The 21,374-nt window shown below is 45.4% G+C and overlaps 1 protein-coding gene across 1 annotated transcript in view; it reads left to right on the top strand.

Moving 5' to 3' along the window:
* The first annotated feature begins 16,028 nt into the window (after nucleotides 1-16,028).
* The window catches only part of SEC22B (SEC22 homolog B, vesicle trafficking protein), a 405,344-nt gene continuing 399,998 nt past the window's right edge, over nucleotides 16,029-21,374 (top strand). The window contains exon 1 of the mRNA XM_069641336.1: nucleotides 16,029-16,176. Coding sequence (XP_069497437.1) covers nucleotides 16,102-16,176 — 75 coding nt within the window. The 5' untranslated portion in view covers nucleotides 16,029-16,101. The remainder of the gene's footprint in view (nucleotides 16,177-21,374) is intronic.

Below are 21,374 nucleotides of genomic sequence, written 5' to 3' on the forward strand. Positions count from 1 at the left end.
TTCTCTGGCAGGATAAAGCGGTCGATGGTGTGGTCGAGGGAGTCCTTCGATTCAAATGTTCTTAGGCAAGGAGAGGACGGCTCCGGTCGTCAGCGGCACGGCGTCAAGTGGTTCCCACGGCTGGGCAACACAACTTCGACGGGCCTCCAGCGGTTACACAAACCTGCGAACCCTGGTCGACGGCAATGGACTTCGACAGCGGCGATGTCCGGGTGCTTCACTTCGATCTCCTCGGCGGTCCCATCTCGGGTCGGCAGCCTTTCGATGGTCTGTCTTCCAGGGCGCTTCGGCGAAGATGGAGCGGTGCTCGATGGTCCCTCGGAGCACGGGAAGAGGGCGCCTTACCAGGTCCTCTCTCGGGTCAGTCTTCGACGATTTCGGCAGCCTTCGGATCGGTCGAAGCAAATGCAGCAGCAAGTCTTCTTCTTCCAGCTGGACGTCGAGGATCAGCAGTTCCAGTTACTCTTAGAGTGGAGACTCAGCTCCAGAACGCTTCTGAACAATTACCAGTGGTGAGAGGTCCCCAGATATACTATTCTGTCTCTCATCCACACTGCTGGCACACACTCAGCAGCCAATCATACAGAAGGGCATTCATGCAGTCAGTCAGCCAATCAGGCACACAGTGCATTCAGGCCACACTCCTCCCTTTCAGACACTCACAACAAGGAATGTGGATTGGGACAAGTACCCAGCCATTCAACACTACACACTGCATTCAGGCCAGTTTCGGGCAGGGCTGTCTCAGTCTTTGTCTCTCATGCCAGAAACCAGACAACCACAACAAGGAGTGTATATTGGTCACACACTCCATTCACCCAGGTCCCACCCACAGGAGGTACCCACAACATACAGTCACTGGGAAGGCTCCAGTCAGTCTAGCTGGGCCTTCACAATAACACCATATATGGAACTTCCACCCAACAGCCAGTCAGGGGGAAGGGACAGAGTCAGGGCTTCCCAGGACTTTGGGAAACAAGGTAACAGGCAATAGAAAGCAAGAGGCCACAGGGGCCATCTTGTTTCCTATCAGGAATCAACTGATCCCAATGGCAGGGCCTGGGTATCCCAAAATGGAGGAGACCCAGAGCACCTGTCAAATTCAGCATGGAGCTGCCACCAGCCCATAGCCTGCTCTGTACAATCCTTCAATATAGGTGCGGAGGTAAACTTAGCTTTTAAATCCTGGAAGGCCTGCTCGGCTTCTTCAGACCATTCAAAACGTTTATTTTTCCTCAAGAGTGCAGTAATGGGTTGTACTATGCGTGAAAATTCCGGGATAAACCTGCGATAGAAATTGGCAAAGCCGAGCATGCTTTGAACCCCTTTTACAGAGCTAGGTGATGGCCATTTGAGGATGGCATCCACTTTTCTTGAGTCCATTCGGACTCCTATGGGTGTCAGGATGAAACCGAGAAACTCAACTTCTGTGGTATGGAAAACACATTTCTCCAGTTTAGCAAATAGTTTGTGTTGGCGCAGTTTTTCCAGAACTGCCCTAACGTGTTTTCTGTGATCAGATTCCGAAGAGGAGTACACTAGAATGTCATTGATATAGACGACAACACAAACATCGATGAGTTCCCGAAGGACATCATTCATGAAGAATTGGAAGGCAGCAGGCGCATTGCACAACCCGAAAGGCATTACCTGGTATTCGAATAATCCATATTGTGTACGGAAGGCTGTTTTCCATTCGTCGCCTTCTTTTACTCGCACCAGATGATATGCCCCCCGGAGATCTAACTTGGTGTATATGCAAGCGTCCTTCACCTGGTCAAGGAGTTCAGGAATCAGAGGCTTCCTTCACCTGGTCAAGGAGTTCAGGAATCAGAGGCAGAGGATAACGGTTTTTAACCGTTATCTTGTTCAATGCACGGTAATCGATACAAGTTCTAAGGTCGCCTTCTTTTTTAGGCACGAAGAACAAAGCCGAGGATGCCGGGGACTTTGACGGGCGAATAAAACCATTGGCGAGGTATTGATCCAAATATTGTCTCAAATGCAGGTTCTCAGGTTCGATAAGGGCATAAATCCTGCTACAAGGGGGTTGTGCACCGGGCACCAGATCGATCTGGCAATCGTACGATCGGTGAGGAGGTAACGTGTTGGCCTGTTCCTTTTGGAAGACGTCCTGAAAGTCCTCGTATTCCGGAGGTAATTGCATGGAGGCAGAGGTTACAGATGCTAGATTAATCTTCAGGTTTTCTGGGTAGCAGGTTTCTGCACAATCCGGGAAGGTTATTCTCTTAGCTCGCTAATCAATTCGAGGATTATGTGTCTCTAACCAAGGAATTCCAAGAATAACCTGAAACTGTGGAGCCTTGATTACATCAAACACAACTGCCTCCCGATGGCCGTCAGGACCAACAAGAGTCACCTCAGTAGTGGAATGTGTTACCGGTCCAGAGGCAATTTCAGTTCCATCGACTGTGGTGATGACATCTTTGCTGGTTTTAGGACGGAGAGGGAGGTTAATCCTAGAGACCAATTCACAATCCACATAGTTTCCAATAGCCCCACTATCGATGTATGCCTTTATTGCATGCAACCGCTTAGGCTTTTCTGGATCTACTAGAAACATTGGCACAATGAAATGCGAGGTCTGAGTTAGATTTCAAGCTCGGCAAGCGGACCCCTACGCTTGTCGGGCTGAGTCGTTTCCCGAAACAGAGTCTTCATGGTTTTTATCAGCGGCTCCTACCGCTTTTCGGGGCGGTTTTGCCGTGCAATCTCGTAGAAAGTGTCCAGAGTTCCCACAATAAAGACATAATTTTAACTGCCGCCTCCTTTCACGTTCCTTTTGAGTTAAGGGTTCTTTAACCCCTCCAATTTGCATAGGCTCAGAGACATCAACTCCCTTGGGGTTAGCGTGGGTCTTGACCAACACCCGGGTCTCAAACCTGGACCGATCTGTTTTTCTGTTTTGAATTCTGTGATCCAATTGGACCACTAAGTCTATATATTCTGTGCATTCTTGGGGCGGATTTACAACTTGGGCCAAGACATCTTTAAGTTCTCCGCGTAGACCTCGATAAAATAACGTGACTCTTTTATCCTCTGGCCATCCCGTTTCCACAATTAGTCTATTAAAGGTTGCAATATAGGATAGGAGGTCCTGATTGCCCTGTCGCAGGGATAGAAGTTCGTCATCCAGAGCCTGCCCCTGAGAGTGTCGAGCAAATAACCTTTCCATGCTTGCTTGAAATCCTTGAAAATCACGGAGAATCGGGTCATCTTGAGTAACCAGTGGAACTGACCAATCAGCAGCGCAGCCGCTGAGATATGGCAATACAAAGGCTACTTTGGTCTGATCATTAGGGAAGGCCCCAGGTCTGCATAGGAAGTGCAAACGACACTGATTCATGAATACGGCAAATTGTTTGGGGTCCCCAGCAAAGTGTTCAGGTGGGGCCAGCGGCATGTTTCCAGGTAGATTAATCTGCACAGGGTTACTGGGAACCACAGGAGCGGGGTTCCCTCCGGAACAGGGTAGAGGAGTTTGTCCAGCTTGACCTTGCAAAAGCTGTCTGGCCAGGTCATCAGTTCTTTCCTTTGATATTATTAATTCCCTCTTGAGGGCATTATTCTCTTGACGAGCGGCATGTACTTCGGCCGTAATTCCCCCAGTAATTGGGCCAACTGATCAGTCTCAGATGTTTCCATAGCGCCTGGGTGGGAATTTGTAGGAAGGCTTCGCGTTCTGTAACGCTCACCTGACTCACACGGGGGCGCTGGCCTGGTTCGCGCTGCTGTGACCTTGTCTAAGGTGATGCGCAGGGTTCGGAAGACGGACAGGACCAGGCCCCAGATCTGGCTTGTCTGACTCGCAGAAGTATCCTTCTGTAGGTGAGAATAGGGGGTTAACTGTCTGCGGGATAATGCAATCGGCCTCCCACTTACCCCTCTCACCCTCCTCAAAACCCTTCTGTGCTTCCCCGTAGCGTCTCACCTTAGGGTCTGGAAGGACGAGCTCTCCATCCTGCTTCTGATGCAGGGGCGCGTTGGTATCCAGTTACGTCACTGGATTTTCGGATGGGTGAGAACCAAACTTGCTTGGCTTCCAGCTAAGTTTTTTCTATAAGTGGTTCCCCTTGTGTCCATGCATTAATGTTCTAATGCTAGTGTCTTTTTGCCCATAGGGGCCGGGGTACGGAATGCCGGGGAACAGGCACCGACCCGAGGTGAGCGGTGAAATCCTTGTGGAAATCAGGTAAGTCTTTAATGAGTGTTTTGGTAATGTCTTTTCATTCACTCATTAACGCTGATGTCTTTTTCCCCTTAGGGGCCGGGGTCTGAAAATGCCTGGATGCGGCGCGGACCCGAAATGAAAAGGGAATGACCCAACAGGTAAGTCTTGACATGGAGTTTTAGCTTCCCTTTTCCCTTCTTTCTCTCAACTTTGTTCTTGTCTTTTTCTCCCTAGGCGCGGGGGCGCGACTGCGAATCCGGATGGTCGCTGCTGAACATGGAGGCGCCCTGTAAAGGTGAGTAAAATGCGGCGCTGCAGCGATCGATGCGATGTGCTTTTAAAAATAAATGTCTTCCTTTTCAGGATTGTCGGCGAAATGTCTCTGGGATGCAGATTTAGCAGGTGAGGCCTTTTCCTTCTTCTGTTCTCTTGTTCCCTTCCTTTGCAGGTGATTCAGGATGCTGGCAGGTGCGGCAGAAGTCAAGATGCAGGAGCAGACACGGTGAGCGTCCAGCTGCTAGATGCAGAACAACGCGAAGCACGTGTGGCTGATCGGGTGTGGTTTAAATAGCCTTGGAAGAAGTTCCTAGAATGTATCCTTCCTCCAATCAGGTATGTATCCTTCCCCGACCACGCCCGGGTGGTAAATGAGTCCCACAGGTAAAGTAGTTCCTTTCAGGCCTCAAGGAGGCCGGGGTTCTGCAGCATGGTCTGCATCAGGTAAGTGCACCCAAACACTTTCATAATGAGCCTGGTGCCTATGGCGCCAGGACTGACGTTTTCTATGAGCTGGCGCCATAGGCGCCAGGACGCTGTCCAAAGGGCCCCTATAAGGGGTTGCTGGGACCTACCCCGGGGACTTGATGTCCGCTTTCGGGGACGCAGGGCCTGAGCCGGCTCCCCGGGAGCGGGCATCGTGACACTCCTTGAGCCCCTCATACATTTTGACTTCTTCAGATGGGAACGTAGGGATGAGGTCTTCAATGTCGTCAGTCACCACCTAGGTTGATAAGTAATCTCCTGGCAAACTTATCATTAGCCTTTTCATCATAGGCGGCCATTTAATTCTCAAATCTTCGTAGCCATCCCTCCCATCTCTGTCAAAGGGCTTGTTGATCACCCATGTCAAAAGGGCCTGGTCGACCCTTCATCACCAGATGCATCACCTGCTCTCCTCTGACTATCTCTCTCCTCATTTGCAGACATCTTGCTGCAATCCGGCACCCTCACTTGTGCACGCTATTGATAGACTCACAGGTGTTCACCACTTGCTGTATTTCTCTCTTCTTTTTCTATGTGAGGAGGTGTCACAGGTACCATTGTCAAGCTCTGAAGGTCAGGCAAGTGCAGGGAGGGCCCATGGAGCGGAGTCCCACCCACCACGTGAAAGGTCTCAGGAAGATCCAGAATACAGGTATTGACTGGGAAGGGAGGGGAGTTTGCCTCTGTATGTATGTAAAATTATACTGAGTAGATTCCACAAGACTTTACCACATACAAGACCTAATCCATTACTGATGATTTAGGCAAATAAACAAGCCCACTCCACGAGAGAAGTAGAACTCTGAAAAATAGAGGAAAAGGCATTCACCAACATAACCACTCTTCCTAATCTCAGTGGTGTATATAACTACTAATAAGAGAATACTTGGCAGGCGAGTAACCAGGCAATCTGGGCTGAGCCACTGAAACTCTTGTATTTAATAAAAAGGAAAAGTAACATAGTTAAACAACCAAAGCCACTGTCAAGGAAGTCGGCTTTCTTGAAGTGCCCTGAAAAACGATCTAAAGGATCCTGGGTAAAGAGGAGGCACTACAGAGATCAGTATACTGACCATTGTTACCAACCTTCCTCATCCCAGTGAACCTAGGGAATTAAGACTGGTAGTACTTGGCAGGAGAGCAAGCCAAGCCTGCCAAAGACCAGGGAAAACCACAATAAAGCAATTGCTCACATATAACAATCTTGGGAAAGACCAGGGGATGTGGATTGTCCCCCTTGGCATTGGAGTACCAATCACCAGAGGAAGAAAGCCACTTTCTCTAACAGGAAACAAACCAACAAGTAAGAATACATTACTTTGAGTTGATGGACTTTCAAATCAGAATTTTGTGTAACCAAAGTTGGAAAAAGGCTGCAGAGGGGCAGCTGAAAGATACTTTATTTTTCCCTTATAGTAGATTTTGTAGCATATAGAGTGTGATGTTCGGAATTGGCGATGGACACAGGACGGTGAACATTATTTTAGACATCCTGACAAAGACTGTCTCATTAGTTAGTTTTGATGAGACAGGGAAACCCCTTATAGAGTTAGGGCTAGTGAGGGATTTTTCCAACCCCTTTTATTATTTGAATAAAAGTATTTGGATAAACTACCAACCTTGTGGTTGTCTCTTAACTCTGACCCCTCACATATGTCAATGACTATGTGTCAGCTGGACCACATTTTTCATGGGACTCCGCTGTATTCTGTGGGTTGCAGTGCAAGCAGGGAATTGGTATTATAAATAGACTGTCAACCCATAGGGCAACTGTCTACAGTTGAGGTCTCTGTTATACTTTTACATGCGGAACACATGGACACAGATGATGACGATCCATTATTAGTACACCAACCGTGGAGATTATTTATTTATTCATTACAATAATATGTTTATAGCCAACAAAAGCTTTACATATAGCACACAACAATACAACCGAATAACTTAAAGGCAGGATAAAATCATCAGTATAAATCAAGTCCATCATTGTGAAAATATTCTAGAATAAAACAATGCCAGCAGACAATTGTTTAAGATCAGATAAAATGAGCTCAGAGAATGACATCATATGATCAATTAAATTCCTATCATTACACTTTAAAAGTAATTCCCATCTTACATTCATGTTATCAAGATTAATGGCGTTATCATACGCTTTCAAATATTTGGCTCTTAAAGTGTTCAGACTCTCGCATTGACAGATGATATGTTCAGCTGATTTTATAGATTTAGTCCAACATCACCTCTCCCACCAGTGGGTTATATACCCAAGAAACCAAGTCAGGTTCCATTTCTCTAACACTTGTACCTGGGGGAAATATGTAGACCAGTCCTTTTTTCTACTAGGGGACTGAGTCCTAGAGAAAGATCATAAGAGCCCCTGCACCATCTGGGCCAAAGAGTAGGAGTCAAGTTTCTCCCCTTGACCTTCCAAGCCATTTCCCCCACTAGGGAAAACATGGAGGGTAATACTTACAGCCTTTTCTTTCCTCACAAATACCAAATTCCCAGAAGGGACAAATAATAATTTCCCTGGAGTTTAATGTTAAAATCCCTGCCAGCTCTGAAACTAGGAGTAAGGGAAGATTAAAGGTATTCCCTCTCGTCCAGTGGGGAGGAGATAAAAATAGCCCTCTAAAACTTGTCTTACAGTCTGATGGGACTATTAGTGCATAAAACCCCATGGGAACCTCTGTTCCAGTCTGACATTAGGAAGGGAGATGGAGAGAACCCAGGGAAGCAGTCTGGTGGGAGCAAGATTTCTTTTTGTATGGCTCAAAGCTGGAGGCAGAGAATATCTCACACTCTAGTCACGATCAGACCGGATCAAGACTACTAGGTACTCCAATAACATGGGAGATACCTCTTCGCTTGAAAACAGAAAATAGTAATACTAACAAAACTCCAGTCACTCCGTTATATTCCCCAAAGAACATTAGACTATCATCTCTCATAGGAGATAAGCTGGATTCCTCATGGGAAGAATGTGTATTCCCTTTAGGGCATTGCCCTTTAGACCAGGAGGAACAAATATCTTCCGCCCCAGGGACAAAACTCAGTGGTCAACAGGGGTCAGAGATACCTGATAGTCCTAAAGGTCGTGACCTATGTTTTGATACCAGAGAAAAAGGGGGTGAAACCAAAGAAATACAATCTATCCTACTCCCATTTCCTCCCTTAGATCAGAAAGTATGTTTCTCTTGTCGGGAATATGGTCATCTGGCAATGCATTCCCCTTGAATATGATTGATATCCTCACCACGCCATCATTCAAATATCCCAGTCAAGCTGAACCATCCTATGCAAGAATACCACCCAGTGAGATGCTGGCAGATCGGAAAGAAAACCTGGAGAAACCTCTCTCGAAAAAGAAGAAAAATAAGAAGATGAGAGAGACCCATGATTTCCTATACACTGGGACCACAACTACCTATAAGGTCCCTGCTGTCCTAAAAGGAACAGCTATCTGGGCCCAATTGGACACTGGAGGTAACGGGTGTGCAATAAGAGAAGACTTGCTTCCCCAAGGATAGAAGCAGACCGGAAAAGAGAGAGTAGGTTGTGTTCATGGCCACAGTGAGAGACACCCACAAACCCAAATCCCCATCACCATTTTGGGAAAAGAACTACATATTGTGGTAGCCATAATCCCTGAGCTTCTGGTCTAACTAGTTATAGGGAGTAATGTTTCCCATTTTGACCAATGGGTATTACAGGTGGCTCAAATGGGAATAAGAACGCAGAAGGCTAGACTCCTCCATCTAAAGGAACCATTTAACCCACTAGTGACAAAACTCCTGCTTTGTCTCCCTAAGGACAAGATCAATTTAGGAAATGTGAATAACTCTCTAGATTTGTATTCCCCTATTGACACCAGAGGAAAACAAGGATTGGTACCAGAACACCCCATTTTGGAACAGGAGACCACATTTGAAGGAAAAGCCATTCTCCCAGGGGAGGGCCCAATTCATGATCTAAAAAGTAGCCCTTATGCAGGAAGCCCGTTCTTAAGGGAAAGGGTATGTTATGAATCTGATGAACTCCTCACAGCTTTTTGACGGTGACCTCCTCCCATGTGGCCAGGGGACGGCAGCCTGATCCTGACCTTTGGGCAGCTGTTTGAGAGAGGATCACATGGGGGGAGACAACCTCCAGGGAGATATCCTGACTTGATCGGAAAGGCGCTGGATCCCCCATTTTCCCATGAGGAAGACCTCCTGTTACCCAATACCCTGATGGCCTGTTGCCATGCATCTGTTCCCCCCTATAGGGAAAATAAAGAAACCTTTTCCCAACACCATTTAGGCCAAACTCCCATCCATAACCTGATGAAGAAAAGCTCCAAAAAAACACTTTTCAGTTCTAGTTTTCCTTCATATAGAACTAAACTTCCATATAGAATCATTAAGAAAGACTCTCCAAGTACTATATATCAGAAACCATCAATGGACTTCAATTCCCACAGCCACCTAAGTCATCAGTTAACAGCAGTGGACTTCAATTCCCACAATCACCTAAGGACTGAGACGAGGAGGATGAAGGAATTGATACCGAGCAGCAGGAGTGTCATGCTTAATGAGCATGCTAGTTGTTGGGTGAAAACACCTATGCGCGGGACCTTTAAAATGGTAACCGAACTTTGAGAGAGAGCTCAGGAGAAGATGTGGCATCTCCATTGAAGCCAGACAGAAACTGGAGGCACGAGCCGGTGTGCGGAAGATGGAGAGGCGGGCAGTGTGGCGGAGCAAAGGAATTCTACAACAGAGAAGGAAAGTAACGTGGTGCGAGCAAGGCATGCCGTGGAGACACCAGGAACCTGTAAGCAGTCATTAATGTGAGGCAGATAACGGCTTGAGAATTTCTCAAAATATGTAATTTTTTATCATAAAAGATAATATGTCAAAATACCTCACTGTCATTACTTTGCTGAGGAATTCCCTGACTAACATAAAGCTAAGGGAATACACTCTAACACAAGATACTGGCCCTCACACTAAACAACAAATACATAAAGGAATGATATGGCAATTCAACATAACATAATCAATATTCATATTTCCTTCTCATGTCCTGGGAGTTTCCCCTTCCCCAGAATTCAAAGTCAATTTCGGCAAATGTTCAATCAAGAAAGAAAATATCTTAACTCAGTTCTTGAAGTTTTAAAGTCAAAGTAATGTCTCCCGTATGTCGTCGAAACTGACGCCTCCAGCCTAGCCATGGGAGCAGTTCTGTCTCAAAGAGATCCTGAAACTAACCAACTGCATCCCGTAGCATTTTGGTCCAGAAATTTCTCGGCACCAGAGATTAATTACACAATCACTGACAAAGAACTGTTAGCCATAAAGTCCGCTTTTAAAGCCTGGCGGCATTACCTGCTTGGCGCTCGACATACCATCACGGTGATCACTGATCACCGGAATTTACAGTATTTGAAAACCGCCAAGGCTCAGTCATCACGGCAGCTCCGATGGGCTTTGTTTTTCGCTGAATTTGATTTTGTGATTACCTATCGACCTGGCTGCAAGAACGGCAAAGCAGACGCCTTATCCCGAATTGGAATGGGAGAATCTGATACAAACTCAGAACCAGTACCAATAATTCCGGAACAGAGAATTCTAGGCATGACTTTGTTACAGACGCTTGAAGACATTCAAGTCAGAGTGAAACAACTCCTGGACCCTACAGTCCTACAGGAATGGATACAAAAGGGATCAGACTTTACCATAGATAATGGTTTACCTTATTACGAGGGACGCCTATTCCTGCCGCACAAGGATTTACACGAACTAGTTATTTCATGTTATCATGATACATTAATAGAGGGACACCCCGGTATTGCCAAGACAATGGAAAAGGTGAAACGACAATTCTGGTGGCCCTCTTGGCGAAAAGATGTTAAATCTTTTGTGATGTCCTGTGGTGTTTGCGCCCAAAATAAAGGTCAAAAGAAAAGACCAGCCGGTCTCCTTCAACCTCTAGACATACCGCCAGCACCCTGGCACACCCTATCAATGGATTTTATTACGGACTTGCCTCCTTGTTCGGGATACAATACCATTCTGGTAATTGTGTATTTGTTTTCCAAAATGGCCCACTTCATTCCTTTGAAAGGTTTACCTTCAGCTTCTGTCCTAGCCAAAGAATTCCTCGAAAATATTGTTCGGCTACATGGATTCCCATCTATACTAATCTCTGACCGGGGAAGCCAATTCATTTCCCACTTCTGGCGCAAATGTTGTCAAATGGCACAAATCGACGTAAGATTATCGACCAGTCACCACCCTCAGACCGATGGTCAGATCGAGAGGACAAATCAGACCCTTGAGCAGTACTTACGGTGTATGTTACAGCAATCTGAAAGCAACTGGAAAGACATTCTTTGGATAGCCGAATATGCATATAATAATTTGGTACACTCTGGAACTGGCCATAGTCATTTTTATACCTTGTTTGGACATCACCCTCGAACCTCAAACCTCGACTCACCTCAGAACCTTGGAGTGCCCGCAGTAGAACATCTGCATTCTACCATTACCCGAGCCTTCAAAGAGGCAACCACGCATTTACAACAAGCCAAGAGAAAATACAAGGAGAATGCTGACCTACATCGGAGTGAAGAACCTCCGTATCAGATTGGGGATCAAGTGTGGTTAGCTACCAGACATTTACCGCTCAAAGGGCCTCGAACTTTTAACCAAAAATATCTGGGACCTTATTCTATTACGGCAATAATTAACCCAGTAGCGGTTAAACTTGATTTACCAGCTAATATGCGAATTCACCCTGTTTTTCATGTGTCACTTCTGAAACCAGTGGTACCCGGAACCCGACTACTCAAACCTCCAGAACCTATTCAAATAGATGGGGAACCCGAATTCGAAGTGAAGAACATTTTAGATTCAAAAATGTTTAGGTCAAAGCTTTTCTACCTAATTGATTGGAAGGGGTACGGACCTCAGGAGAAAAAGACAAGAACAAAGGTGAGAGAAAGAAGGGAAAAGGGAAGCTAAAACTCCATGTCAAGACTTACCTGTTGGGTCATTCCCTTTTCATTTCGGGTCCACGCCGCATCCAGACATTTTCGGACCCCGGCCCCTAAGGGGAAAAAAGACATCAGCGTTAATGAGTGAATAAAAAGACATTACCAAAACACTCATTAAAGACTTACATGATTTCCACAAGGATTTCACCGCTCACCTCGGGTCGGTGCCTGTTCCCCAGCATTCCGTACCCCGGCCCCTATGGGGAAAAAGACACTAGCATTAGAACATTAATGCATGGACACAAGGAGAACCACTTATAGAAAAAACTTACCTGGAAGCCAAGCAAGTTTGGTTCTCACCCATCCGAAAATCCAGTGACGTAACTGGATACCAACGCGCCCCTGCATCAGAAGCAGGATGGAGAGCTCGTCCTTCCAGACCCTAAGGTGAGACGCTACGGGGAAGCACAGAAGGGTTTTGAGGAGGGTGAGAGGGGTAAGTGGGAGGCCGATAGCATTATCCCGCAGACATTTAACCCCCTATTCTCACCTACAGAAGGATACTTCTGCGAGTCAGACAAGCCAGATCTGGGGCCCGGTCCAGTCCGTCTTCCGAACCCTGCGCATCACCTTAGACGAGGTCACAGCAGCGTGAACCAGGCCAGCGCCCCCGTGGGAGTCAGGTGAGCGTTACAAGGAGACGGTATGCATATATTTCGACCCTCAGCTCAACATAGAACATGAAAGGCACACCTTCAACACGGCCTGTCAAATGCCTGGTGAGTCTATGGATGCATTTGCGACTCGACTGCGTGAGTTGGTGGCCCATTGTGACTTTCATCAATTTGCGAATGATTAGGACATCAGGTTAAGGATTATCAGAGGGTGTTTATCGTCCACCTTCAGGAAGAAATTACTCCGGGAAACATTTCCCCTTGCCACCATTCTACAAAAGGCGCGGACGGAAGCGAGAGCCGACTCACAAGCCACGAAGATGGAAACCAGCAAAGGATCAGTGAAAGAGAAGGTGTATTATATCAGTCAAAGTGGGAGAAGCAACAACAGTTGTAACGCACCGCTGAGAAGGTATGGCACTGTCGGAAAGTGCTACAGGTATGGCCTGTCTTTTGCCTATGAGGAAGGAACACAATGCCCTGCTTTTGGACAGAAGTGCACCAACTGCCGGGGCTGTTGGGGTTTTAATAAGTATCTGGATGCCTGCTCCCAGAGCTGATGGGCTTGGTCCTGATGCCCGGCGGTAGGCATCATGACACTCACAGCAAGAAAAAGGGGGATTGGCCGTCGTTTGGCCGTGCAAGTATTTTCAGATGTTCCTACTGGGAAAACCATTCACAGTAGTGACTGATCACCAGGCATTAGTCACGTTTTAAGGAAACCCTCAGTGTAAAATGCCTCCTAGGATTGAAAGATGGGGTTTAAGACTGCAGGACTTCAATTTCACCATCGTACATAAGCCGGTAAAGGAATACAATCTGGCAGATTTCATGTCCCGGCATCCACTTGTGAAACAAGACCATGACCCATCCAAGGCGGAGGAATACATCAACTTCCTCACTCAGCAAGCACCCCCAAAGCCGCTTACAACGTGCATGGTGATAGACAACACTATGAGGGACAGGATACTGCAGAAGGTGAAGGAGTATTTCACGTTGCGTAGATGGAGAGACAGTGAGCTAGGACACATACAAGGAAGCCAAGAGACCTGGAAGCAAGAAATGCAAGCCCTGAGACAGGTGAAAGATGAGTTGTCAAGGAATGGTAGCCACTAAACGGCAGATATGAGACGCTGTGTGGTTCCCAGGGATCGACTCAATGGTAGAAAACACTGTAAAGAAATGTCACCTGTGTCAGTGCACATCGAAGCCCAGCAATCAGGAACCACTCAGAATGTCAGAATTGCCGGAAACTCCATGGACCCAAGTTGCGGTTGACTTTTTTGGACCGTTTGGTGGGGAAAAGTACTGGATGGTACAAATGGACAAATTCTCCCGGTTCCCCCTTGTACAGATGATCTCATCTACGTCAGCCAGCACCGTAATCTCGGAAATGGACATTATATTCTATGCGTGGGGCATTCCCGTCATGCAGAAGTCAGACAATGGGCCTCCATTTAGCAGCCTGGGGTTAACTCGTTTCATGAGGCAGATGGGCATACGCCACTGGAAAATCACGCCGCAAGCTAACGGAATGATCGAGAAATGTACGGGGAGTTTGAAGAAAGTATTGCAACAAAATGAGCTGAGTCCAATGTCACTAAACCAAGCAGTTGTGCAGCATGCTCCGGGGTTACCGAAACTCGCCACATGGAACAACGGGAAGATGCCCCTCAGAGTTAGTGTTCCAAAGAAAGATGAAGATAAGACTGCTCCGCAGAGAAGTGCTGTGGGAAACGTCCTCACAATGCTACAGACTGAGGAGGCAACCAGAAAGCTTGAGATGAAAAGATATGCTGATGAGAAGCAGGGGGAACAGTCGTCAATGCTGCAACCTAGGGACAAAGTTCTTGTGTGTCAAAAGCAAGAATGGAAATCAAGAGTCAAGATTTGTTGCCAGCCACCTAGTTATCACGCAGATCAAGGGAAGTATTGTGACAGCCCGATCCCCGGGCAGGGTGATCACACAAAATGTGTCACAGTTCAGGCTCTACCGAGACAGAGTTTGAGGAAGAGAAGACATGGTGAGGAAGATTGCTGAGAAACAGGTGAGAATGACGAGGAGGCAGTGACAGAGAAGGGGCAGCCCGTGGAGAGGTCAACGAGACCGAAGCGATGCATTACACGGCTCGTGAGACTGAGGAAATATGAGGTCAACTGTGAGTAATGAGATTTTGTTTCACCCGAGAGGGGAAGATGTCGTGTCCGGCACCGACACAGTTAGCCCAGCGTGACAAGACGACCTTGTCACGTTAAATACAAACAAAAAGGCTTGCGCATTCTGAGGCATGCGCGAGGGTAGTCTATTGCTTTGGGCAGAAAAGGGAAAGTGAAATAAAAGTTAACATTGCATTTCCCCGGGTCCATGTCCCTGATTTTGGCACCATGGCACGTTGGAGGCTTGAGAATGGACACACGCACGTTCTCATGCACAGGGATATGAAAAGTTTTAACCTGTACAATCAGGAGGCAAGCACTCTTGGATCTGGAATGTTTAGTGCTGCAACTTGGCATCAGATGTCTGGGTATGTTTTTTTCTAGGCTCATTCACTGTCTGCAGTTGGTATTCTTCACATGTAAGCAGACATGCCAACATTCTGAAGGCGCTGAGAGGGAGATTTCAGCACTGAAATCGGGAGAATGCATTTTCCTCATAGGAATGCATTGGGAGGGTTTGCATGTAAGCGTAAGTACTGGGAAGAGGGATGTAGTGGTAATGCAAGGATTAGTTACCAGTAATATTCATTACTCATAGTCCTACTCTTCCCTGTCACAGTACTTGTGTCCCGCTTCTCCCAACCGTCAGGTGTTGTTTGGCCCTATGGCAAGGTGATATTTAACTGACGGCAGAAGAGGAAAGGAGAGGTATATACCTAAGGAATGAGGATAATTCACGTTAAGAGAAAGGTACCTGCATGAGAGGTAAAACAGAGGCATAGACAAGGTAGGGCATGAGCGGGCAGACCCACTCAATATCTGTAAATGCCCACTCAGCTGCAGCTGGGAATTTACAGATGTTAATGTCACTGTGGTGGACCCAACTACATTACCTTCAGGCCACACTTGTTAGACAATCCAGGCTAGGCCTCTGAGATAAGTAGCTCATAAGTACTGCGACGATGAAGAATATGAGGAGGTGTAATGAGTGCCGGTAAATAAGCCCCGTTTATAACGGAGTTGGAGTCTCATAATGCCTGGAATGCTGGTTGTTTCTGATCCGCCCATGAACATAACATGGTTAAAAAACGGATCTGGTAATTCTTCGCTAACTCGTATATTTCAGATCCAGAATGACTGCTTAACTGGCTTAACACTATGGCTCAATAGCTATGCTTTGCGACCCTAACGCCCGCTAGCAGCGCTCATAGTGGATCACGAGATACAAAAAAACGTAACGTGTAAATCACGTGATGGCAAAACGTTTCTAGGTCATTTACTCTAATGGGAACTAGTCGCTACCATTCGAAGAAGACTATAAGACCAGAGTCACCATGGTGTTGCTGACCATGATCGCCCGAGTGGCGGATGGACTGCCCTTGGCGGCTTCTATGCAGGAGGATGAGCAGGTGATTCCCCTGTTACTTTTTTGATCTGTAGAGCATTTCCCCACGGAATAAAATCTGCCAAATATCGCTCAATTTGGCAGACAAACAGACCTCTTAGTGGAGTCGCCTATGTTGCCAGAGAACACAGATCTTTCCAACATCACACATCACGTCAGTAGGATCAGTCTGGGTATAAAAAGAAGCCGGGCACCAATGGCCTGCAATCGCAAATATTTACTTGCAGACCAAGGTTTTCTTTTAGTAAAATTTGCTTCAAATAGTAATTTTTAAGCCATGGTTTGGCAGTAACATGGGACAAGAATACCGGATGCACAGTCTAGTAACTGATCAAACGGGCACTTTTCCTAAAAATACGGCCTCGACCAAATAAATTACACACGCTGTAATGTTGGTCTGTTCCTTCGGTTATTAACCTATTGACCCAGTCCGACCCTGCGTGTAAGCATACATAGATGGCCGAAGAGACGTTTCTTAAAAAATATTTAGCACTGCTTAGGCCAATAAGTTAAGTGTAGGTTTATTAGGCAAATTATAATGCCTGTTATTACAACACTAAAAGCTGGAGGAAAGTGTCATGAAGTGCTATACAAACTGATATTAGTGGCCACTGCCCCGGATCACTCGGGGTATCAGAAGGTACAGACCGAGCACTGCCAATGTAACCCAGCATGTTGTTATGCAGAGCAGTCAGAGAATCGGGGGCTGCAGAACTTGCCAAATGTCACACAAACTGCCATTGTTGAAACTGGCAGCCAGCAAGGGAAATAAAGGCACTGCACGTGTGGTTAGTGGGAGGTCATGGGACACCTTACACGTTTTATACCATATTAAGAGTTTTAATGCCGTGATTTAAAAAAAGAAACCAGTTAAAGGTTCTAGTGTACTGAAAATGAAACTTGCACCACTAAATATTCAGTTAAAGTGACCGTGTGTATGACTTTTTTGATCAGTTGGCTCCCGTAAAGCACTCCCAAGGTTCAAAATGTAGCAAAGTTAAAATACAAGCTGAAATTCAATTCTTTACTAGTTGAAGCTTGCAGGGGATTCTGAGAACATCCCATATGTCACGGAGATACAATCAAAACCACTGTGTCTCGAGGTAAAACCAGGAGTGTCTCCTGGCATTAGGACCATGCAGTGTGATATTGAGGTTGATATATGGTGCTTTCTACCGGAGCCTGCTCATCCCTGCTAAGCCTTATTTGGCCAAATGCACACACGCGTTCTAATCCTGCTCTGTGATCTCCAACACTCTGGACTTGGGCCCCAGGGGGCGTTCCCACCACCAGCTCATTGGGAATATAATAATGGTAAAAGGTGCTATATAGATGACAACTACAATACAATAGTAACCTTCCTATTTCTATTAGTCAGATCCTCATTATGCTGTTCTCGTACCGTTATCACATCATCTAGCCTCCCAATCAGGTACAGCGTTGGGGCCCCCCAGCAACTGCCCTCATGTTGCCAATCGGTAGTCTTATAATAATAGATGTCTTTCTGTATTATTTTCATTCTTGGCCTTTAAATGTGCCCTTTGCCACGTTCGTGTTACAAGCTTTATTTGCTGGATCCCTTCAGGTTAACACTTGGAAGAGACGACCTGAAGGGCTCCAATAAATTAAGCTTGTAACACAAGTTCCAAAGTGCACATTTAAAGCAAAAAAAACCCCACCCAGTGTTAATAGCCACCAATTATCACAAGATGGCAAGCCAGCTGCGAGGTGAAACACTAAATACCCACTGAAAAGCTCTACATTTCTGTCTTCAGCAATGGGCTGATGTGCAGGAACCAGTGATAAAAGACAACGAGGTGATAATCGGTGGGCATTTAGTCTTTTAGCTCCCTGCTGCTTGGGCGTCTCGTGATAATTGGATTCTATTAACCCCTGGCGATGTATTTGTCACCAGTGCTCCAAATTAGATTTTGGAGTGAGAGTATTTTACTCCATTTTTTTTTAATTAGAGAGTTAATCCAATTTCAAGAGAGTAAAAATTATTTTTCACCTTCGCAAGAGAGTAGAATGTGTCTGACAACTATCCAATTAGTGCGTAAAATGTAACTTTTTTTGAAAACATAAGTGACAAAACACCTGTATTTCGAAGTGGTTCTAAATAATTTATTGCACCTGTGGAAAACATTTTCTCCACACAAGAACCTTGTAGATGCATGCTACCCAGGTTCATCTCCATGATACTTATGCCAGCTAGTTACATCGGGAGATTCATACAAGTCCCTCACGCTGCCAGCATCACTTCTCTGCCTCTCGGGTCTACTTTTTCTGCCTGGCACTACCTGCTTGACAGCAACTCTGTGTTTTTGCTCCATCTCTCCTTCCCTTTGCTACTGTGTTTCCTCTGCCTCTCCCATCTCTGCATTCTATTGTTGCTTTTTCCCACCTATAACTTGCTGTATCGATTGATATAATTCTTCTTCCTCTCGTATCATTACTTTGGCTATATCTGTTTTTTCATTGTGTCGGATTATGGTTGCTACTCCTTTTGATTATCTTTCTTGCCCTGTCTCTTATGTTATTGGCCTGCCCTTCTCTAGCCTTGCTTTTCTATTTCCATCTCTCCCCACCTGCTGTTGATCTGTGTTTAATTTTACTGTCTCCAAATGTCTCTTTTTCTCTGCTTCTATCCCTCACTCCTATTGTGTGTTTGTCCTATTATTAACTGTGTTTCCCTTCTCACTTTCTTTGTTGCCCTATCATGTAGCTCATTGCTCTCTCTTCCTGTTGCTCAAATTCCTGTTTTGGATTGTTATTTTCTCTGTCCCTTCCCCACCACTGCCCCGGCCCGGCCACACCTTTGTTCTTCTGTATTGCTTAGGTTCTCCGTTGGTCTTTTCTATTTAAAAATCTAGTGCTGCTTTACCACTGGGTGCTCCTTTTTAAATGTGTGCCAACCTTCTTTTGGCCATTAGGCTGGGAATTACAGGTTTGTCTGACCAGATGCAGCACTTGATTGAATGCAGATGCTTTACCAACACTGTATGCCATTACACATACAAGAGCCCATATTAGATGTGTGTTTTGAGCCATTACAGGTATAGCAGCCTCGATGAGGTGTGTATTCTGAGCCATTACAAGTATAGCAGCCCTTAAGAGTTGTGTGTTCCGAGCCATCACAGGTATAGCAGCCCTGCTGAGCTGTGTGTTCTGAGCTGTAACAGGTATAGCAGCCCAGATGAGATGTCTTATTAGCCATTACAAGTATAGCAGTCCTCATGGGATTTGCTTCTTCTGAGCCATTACAAGTATAGTGGTCCTCATGGGATGTGCGTATTCTACTTCTGAGCCATCACAGGTATAGCAGCCCTGCTGAGGGTGTGTTCTGAGCCATTACACATATATCAGTCCTCATGGCATGTGCTTCTTCTGAGCCATTACAACTATAGCAGCCCAAATGAGATGTTTGTTTGTTTGTTTGTTTGTTTATTTATTTATATAGCGCTCTTGACCCGGGGGTATATATGCGCTTTGAACATCAGGTTACAGGTAAAAGACAATAGTACAGTATTGATAGGGCATAGATAATAGTATTCAAACAATATACATAAAATTGGAAATGTCTGTTCTGCGCCATCACAGGTATAGCAGCTCTGATGAGGCCTGTGTTCTGAGCCATTGAAGGTGGTAACACATAACCACCGAAATGCAAAAAAAAGGATACGGGGGACTGGCTTCCAGATTTTCCTTCTTTGAACATTTGGACATTGTCCCCTCGTTTGGGACCTATTAGACAGCCTGGAAGCAGACCATTCTTTGGCTAATCTTGTTTTATTACTTATGTCTTTTGTCCCCCTACATGCTTAGGCAAACCCAGTGGGTGTTCCCCATAAGAAGTCCTGCGAAAAAGATTTCTAAAATAACTAAAAAACTCTAGGACTCTTTCAAAAGCAATGTACACAAATATACAGTAGTAGATATCAAAGACTTCAGGGGTTTGACAACCCCCTTTTGAAATCTCTAGATCTTTCCACAATTTGAATATATGGAACTGTCACCATGAAATGGTTTTATTTATTTCTATTCTTCTTTTTCCAACTAGAGTATATCTTCCTCTTATCTTCCCCTTTTTAAGCACTGGGTTGTGGCTTACTCACGCTTTCACTTCATTACTCTTTCTATTTCTGTCCTTTCACATTGACCATGTGAAAATATATGATTGAAAAATGCTGACTTTTTTTTCACTTTTCTCTATACATGTTTATGATTTAATCTACACTTTTTAGTTATAATTTGATACTGAATATATTGTATCCTTTCTTTGTATTTTTCCTATACCATTGAGAGCACTAAAATATTACAATTTATACACTGAAAATGTGGTAAATGTGGTTATTCTTCATATGAACCATGCATCAATATGGTCTTAACTAGGGGCTGGATTTGACACACACAAGAGAACCCCAGTTAATGTAAGGTACTCCACCAATGTAGCACATTAGGCTAAGTGTTGAGTGCATTTTCCTCTTTGCAGCAATGTTTCTTTATGTCATTCTGAGCCATTACAAGCATAGCAGCCCTGATGAGTTGTGCTCTGAGCCATTACAAGCATAGCAGCCCTGATGAGTTGTGTTATGAGCCATTATAAGTAGAGCATGCCGGATGAAATGTGTTCTGAATCACTAAACATTTAATAGTGCTTTTGATAAGTTGAAAGTTAAGTCAACTGTGTTACAATTGAATGTTGCCTGCATCTTAAATGCATATCTCTGATGCAGACTCATTAACTCGCCTATTAACAGGATTTACACAATAATCTCTGTGGCTGGGTTATTGACCCACTGAGCTGTTTTTGCCAACAGGCTGTTAACATTGAACGGCACATATACTGGCAGTTCCATGTCAGGCTTGTCAAAAGCTCTAAGCCTGTTTGGACTATCCTACATTAGTCAGGGGATTCATAATGAGACTTTGAAATGTGCTAGATTTTTGGCATTGGGATTCAGTAATCCGACATGGGAGAAGCAGAAGTTTTGAAAAGCGCAAGACTGAGTAGAAGGGATTGAAGTATATGACAGAAATGCCATCTTCTCACACTGTCAGAGGTTGTTGGGAAGAGCTCAGACACTGTTCTTGCTCTGTACTTTACCTCGCTGCAGAAAATGCCAACACATGTTCGTGCTTTAACAGCAGCTTAAAAAATTCAGTTACTGTCCCAAAATATAGCGGTCCTGCTAAAAAATG

This window comes from Ambystoma mexicanum, chromosome 1q (assembly GCF_040938575.1).
Source record: "Ambystoma mexicanum isolate Mex_15411 chromosome 1q, UKY_AmexF1_1, whole genome shotgun sequence".
NCBI classification, from domain to species: domain Eukaryota; kingdom Metazoa; phylum Chordata; class Amphibia; order Caudata; family Ambystomatidae; genus Ambystoma; species Ambystoma mexicanum.